Source organism: Mus musculus, chromosome 4 (assembly GCF_000001635.26).
Source record: "Mus musculus strain C57BL/6J chromosome 4, GRCm38.p6 C57BL/6J".
Classification (NCBI taxonomy): domain Eukaryota; kingdom Metazoa; phylum Chordata; class Mammalia; order Rodentia; family Muridae; genus Mus; species Mus musculus.
In genome coordinates this window covers 101863485-101868730 of record NC_000070.6, presented here as the reverse complement: position 1 = coordinate 101868730, position 5246 = coordinate 101863485, and the positions used below count along the sequence as shown (strand labels likewise).

The 5246-nt window shown below is 52.5% G+C and overlaps 1 protein-coding gene across 1 annotated transcript; it reads left to right on the top strand.

The window, feature by feature from the left end:
• The first annotated feature begins 757 nt into the window (after positions 1–757).
• Positions 758–3791, top strand: Gm52666 (predicted gene, 52666). Its single transcript, XM_030253944.1, has 2 exons — positions 758–2324; positions 2629–3791. Exons 1-2 carry the CDS (start codon positions 969–971, stop codon positions 2713–2715), a joined length of 1443 nt encoding a protein of 480 aa, XP_030109804.1. The 5' UTR covers positions 758–968; the 3' UTR covers positions 2716–3791.
• The last annotated feature ends 1455 nt before the right edge of the window (positions 3792–5246 follow it).

Sequence of the window (5246 nt, the reverse complement as noted above, 5' to 3'; positions counted from 1 at the left end):
CCTGCCAGTCCCCCTGGAACACGCCCCTGCTACCCGTTAAGAAACCAGGGACTAATGATTATAGGCCTGTCCAGGATCTGAGAGAAGTCAACAAGCGGGTGGAAGACATCCACCCCACCGTGCCCAACCCTTACAACCTCTTGAGCGGGCTCCCACCGTCCCACCAGTGGTACACTGTGCTTGATTTAAAGGATGCCTTTTTCTGCCTGAGACTCCACCCCACCAGTCAGCCTCTCTTCGCCTTTGAGTGGAGAGATCCAGAGATGGGAATCTCAGGACAATTGACCTGGACCAGACTCCCACAGGGTTTCAAAAACAGTCCCACCCTGTTTGATGAGGCACTGCACAGAGACCTAGCAGACTTCCAGATCCAGCACCCAGACTTGATCCTGCTACAGTACGTGGATGACTTACTGCTGGCCGCCACTTCTGAGCTAGACTGCCAACAAGGTACTCGGGCCCTGTTACAAACCCTAGGGAACCTCGGGTATCGGGCCTCGGCCAAGAAAGCCCAAATTTGCCAGAAACAGGTCAAGTATCTGGGGTATCTTCTAAAAGAGGGTCAGAGATGGCTGACTGAGGCCAGAAAAGAGACTGTGATGGGGCAGCCTACTCCGAAGACCCCTCGACAACTAAGGGAGTTCCTAGGGACGGCAGGCTTCTGTCGCCTCTGGATCCCTGGGTTTGCAGAAATGGCAGCCCCCTTGTACCCTCTCACCAAAACGGGGACTCTGTTTAATTGGGGCCCAGACCAGCAAAAGGCCTATCAAGAAATCAAACAGGCTCTTCTAACTGCCCCAGCCCTGAGATTGCCAGATTTGACTAAGCCCTTTGAACTCTTTGTCGACGAGAAGCAGGGCTACGCCAAAGGCGTCCTAACGCAAAAACTGGGACCTTGGCGTCGGCCGGTGGTCTACCTGTCCAAAAAGCTAGACCCAGTGGCAGCTGGGTGGCCCCCTTGCCTACGGATGGTAGCAGCCATTGCCGTTCTGACAAAAGATGCAGGCAAGCTAACCATGGGACAGCCGCTAGTCATCCTGGCCCCCCATGCAGTAGAGGCACTAGTCAAGCAACCCCCTGACCGCTGGCTATCCAACGCCCGCATGACCCACTATCAGGCGATGCTCCTAGATACGGACCGGGTCCAGTTCGGACCGGTGGTAGCCCTAAACCCGGCTACGTTGCTCCCCCTACCGGGGAAAGAGCCTCACCATGACTGCCTCGAGATCTTGGCCGAGACACACGGAACCAGACCAGACCTCACGGACCAGCCCCTCCCAGACGCCGACCACACCTGGTATACAGATGGAAGCAGCTTCCTGCAAGAGGGACAACGTAGGGCTGGAGCAGCGGTGACCACCGAGACCGAGGTAATCTGGGCCAAGGCGTTGCCAGCCGGGACATCCGCCCAGCGAGCTGAACTAATAGCACTCACCCAGGCCCTAAAGATGGCAGAAGGTAAGAAGCTAAATGTTTATACTGATAGCCGCTATGCCTTTGCTACCGCCCATGTCCATGGAAAAATATATAGGAGACGTGGGTTGCTCACCTCAGAAGGCAAGGAGATCAAGAACAAGGGCGAAATCTTGGCCTTACTGAAAGCTCTCTTTCTGCCCAAAAGACTCAGTATAATTCACTGCCCAGGACATCAGAAAGGCAATAGTGCTGAAGCTAAAGGCAACCGAATGGCGGACCAGGCAGCCCGGGAAGCAGCCATGGGGACTGACACAAAGGCCTCCTCACTTCTCATAGAGACCTCAACCCCGTACACTCCAGACTTCTTCCATTATACTGAGACAGATATAAAGAACCTACAAGAGTTGGGAGCCACATATGATAGAGAGAAAAAATATTGGGTCCTGCAAGGTAAACCTGTGATGCCTGACCAGTTCACCTTTGAATTATTAGACTTCCTTCACCAGCTCACCCACCTTAGCTATCAGAAGATGAGGGCACTTCTAGACAGGAAAGAAAGCCCCTATTACATGCTAAATAAAGATAAGATCCTCCACGAGGTGGCGGAATCATGCCAAGCCTGTGTCCAAGTAAATGCCAGTAAGACTAAGATCAGGGCCGGAACACGAGTAAGAGGACATCGACCAGGCACCCATTGGAAAATTGACTTTACTGAAGTAAAGCCCGGACTGTATGGGTACAAGTATCTCCTGGTATTCGTGGACACGTTCTCTGGCTGGGTTGAAGCCTTCCCAACCAAACATGAAACTGCCAAAATAGTGACCAAGAAACTTCTGGAAAAAATATTTCCAAGGTTTAGAATGCCCCAAGTGTTGGGGACTGATAATGGGCCTGCCTTCGTCTCCCAGGTAAGTCAGTCGGTGGCCAAGCTACTGGGGATTGATTGAAAACTACATTGTGCTTACAGACCCCAGAGTTCAGGTCAGGTAAAAAAAATGAATAGGACAATCAAGGAGACTTTGACCAAATTAACGCTTGCAACTGGCACTAGAGACTGGGTACTCCTACTTCCCTTAGCCCTCTACCGAGCCCGCAACACTCCGGGCCCCCATGGACTCACTCCGTATGAAATCCTGTATGGGGCGCCCCCGCCCCTTGTTAATTTCCATGATCCTGAAATGTCAAAGTTTACTAATAGCCCCTCTCTCCAAGCTCACTTACAGGCCCTCCAAGCAGTACAACGAGAGGTCTGGAAGCCACTGGCCGCTGCCTATCAGGACCAGCTGGACCAGCCAGTGATACCACACCCCTTCCGTGTCGGCGACACCGTGTGGGTACGCCGGCACCAGACTAAGAACTTGGAACCTCGCTGGAAAGGACCCTACACCGTCCTGCTGACCACCCCCACCGCTCTCAAAGTAGACGGCATCGCTGCGTGGATCCACGCCGCTCACGTAAAAGCGGCGACAACCCCTCCGGCCGGAACAGCATCAGGACCGACATGGAAGGTCCAGCGTTCTCAAAACCCCTTAAAGATAAGATTAACCCGTGGGGCCCCCTAATAGTCCTGGGAATCTTAATAAGGGCAGGAGTATCAGTACAACATGACAGCCCTCATCAGGTCTTCAATGTTACTTGGAGAGTTACCAACTTAATGACAGGACAAACAGCTAATGCTACCTCCCTCCTGGGGACAATGACCGATGCCTTTCCTAAACTGTACTTTGACTTGTGCGATTTAATAGGGGACGACTGGGATGAGACTGGACTCGGGTGTCGCACTCCCGGGGGAAGAAAAAGGGCAAAAACATTTGACTTCTATGTTTGCCCCGGGCATACTGTACCAACAGGGTGTGGAGGGCCGAGAGAGGGCTACTGTGGCAAATGGGGCTGTGAGACCACTGGACAGGCATACTGGAAGCCATCATCATCATGGGACCTAATTTCCCTTAAGCGAAGAAACACCCCTCAGAATCAGGGCCCCTGTTATGATTCCTCAGCGGTCTCCAGTGACATCAAGGGCGCCACACCGGGGGGTCGATGCAATCCCCTAGTCCTGGAATTCACTGACGCGGGCAAAAAGGCCAGCTGGGATGGCCCCAAAGTATGGGGACTAAGACTGTACCGATCCACAGGGACCGACCCGGTGACCCGGTTCTCTTTGACCCGCCAGGTCCTCAATATAGGGCCCCGCGTCCCCATTGGGCCTAATCCCGTGATCACTGACCAGTTACCCCCCTCCCGACCCGTGCAGATCATGCTCCCCAGGCCTCCTCAGCCTCCTCCTCCAGGCGCAGCCTCTATAGTCCCTGAGACTGCCCCACCTTCTCAACAACCTGGGACGGGAGACAGGCTGCTAAACCTGGTAGATGGAGCCTACCAAGCTCTCAACCTCACCAGTCCTGACAAAACCCAAGAGTGCTGGTTGTGTCTGGTAGCGGGACCCCCCTACTACGAAGGGGTTGCCGTCCTAGGTACTTATTCCAACCATACCTCTGCCCCAGCTAACTGCTCCGTGGCCTCCCAACACAAGCTGACCCTGTCCGAAGTGACCGGACAGGGACTCTGCGTAGGAGCAGTTCCCAAAACCCATCAGGCCCTGTGTAATACCACCCAGAAGACGAGCGACGGGTCCTACTATCTGGCTGCTCCCGCCGGGACCATTTGGGCTTGCAACACCGGGCTCACTCCCTGCCTATCTACCACTGTGCTCGACCTCACCACCGATTACTGTGTCCTGGTTGAGCTCTGGCCAAAGGTGACCTACCACTCCCCTGGTTATGTTTATGGCCAGTTTGAGAGAAAAACCAAATATAAAAGAGAGCCGGTGTCATTAACTCTGGCCCTGCTGTTGGGAGGACTTACTATGGGCGGCATAGCTGCAGGAGTAGGAACCGGGACTACAGCCCTAGTGGCCACCAAACAATTCGAGCAGCTCCAGGCAGCCATACATACAGACCTTGGGGCTTTAGAAAAGTCAGTCAGTGCCCTAAAAAAGTCTCTGACCTCGTTGTCTGAGGTGGTCCTACAGAACCGGAGGAGATTAGATCTACTGTTCCTAAAAAAAGGAGGATTATGTGCTGCCCTAAAAGAAGAATGCTGTTTCTACGCGGACCACACTGGCGTAGTAAGAGATAGCATGGCAAAGCTAAAAAAAAGGTTGAACCAGAGACAAAAATTGTTCGAATCAGGACAAGGGTGGTTTGAGGGACTGTTTAACAGGTCCCCATGGTTCACGACCTTAATATCCACCATTATGGGCCCCTTGATAATACTTTTATTAATCCTACTCTTCGGACCCTGTATTCTCAACCGCTTGGTCCAGTTTGTAAAAGACAGAATTTCGGTAGTGCAGGCCCTGGTTTTGACCCAACAGTATCACCAACTCAAATCAATAGATCCAGAAGAAGTGGAATCACGTGAATAAAAGATTTTATTCAGTTTCCAGAAAGAGGGGGGAATGAAAGACCCCACCATCAGGCTTAGCAAGCTAGCTGCAGTAACGCCATTTTGCAAGGCATAAAAAAGTACCAGAGCTGAGTTCTCAAAAGTTACAAGAAAGTTCAGTTAAAGATTAACAGTTAAAAATTAAGGCTGAATAATACTGGGACAGGGGCCAAATATCGGTGGTCAAGCACCTGGGCCCCGGCTCAGGGCCAAGAACAGATGGCTCTCAGACGTCAGTGTTAGCAGAACTAGCTTCACTAATTTAGAAAAATAGAGGTGCACAGAGCTCTGGCCACTCCTTGAACCTGTGTGTCTGCCAATGTTCTGACCAGGTGTGTGCCCATTGTTGAACCTTCATTAGACCCTCTCCTCGTACCCCTCCC

Bases quoted from the DNA above. Each gene is read 5' to 3' on its own strand.
- Gm52666 (XM_030253944.1), top strand. From the start codon at position 969: ATGGTAGCAGCCATTGCCGTTCTGACAAAAGATGCAGGCAAGCTAACC. The intron at 2,325-2,628 runs GTAAGTCAGTCG...CCTCTCTCCAAG, and splicing joins GGCCTGCCTTCGTCTCCCAG to CTCACTTACAGGCCCTCCAA.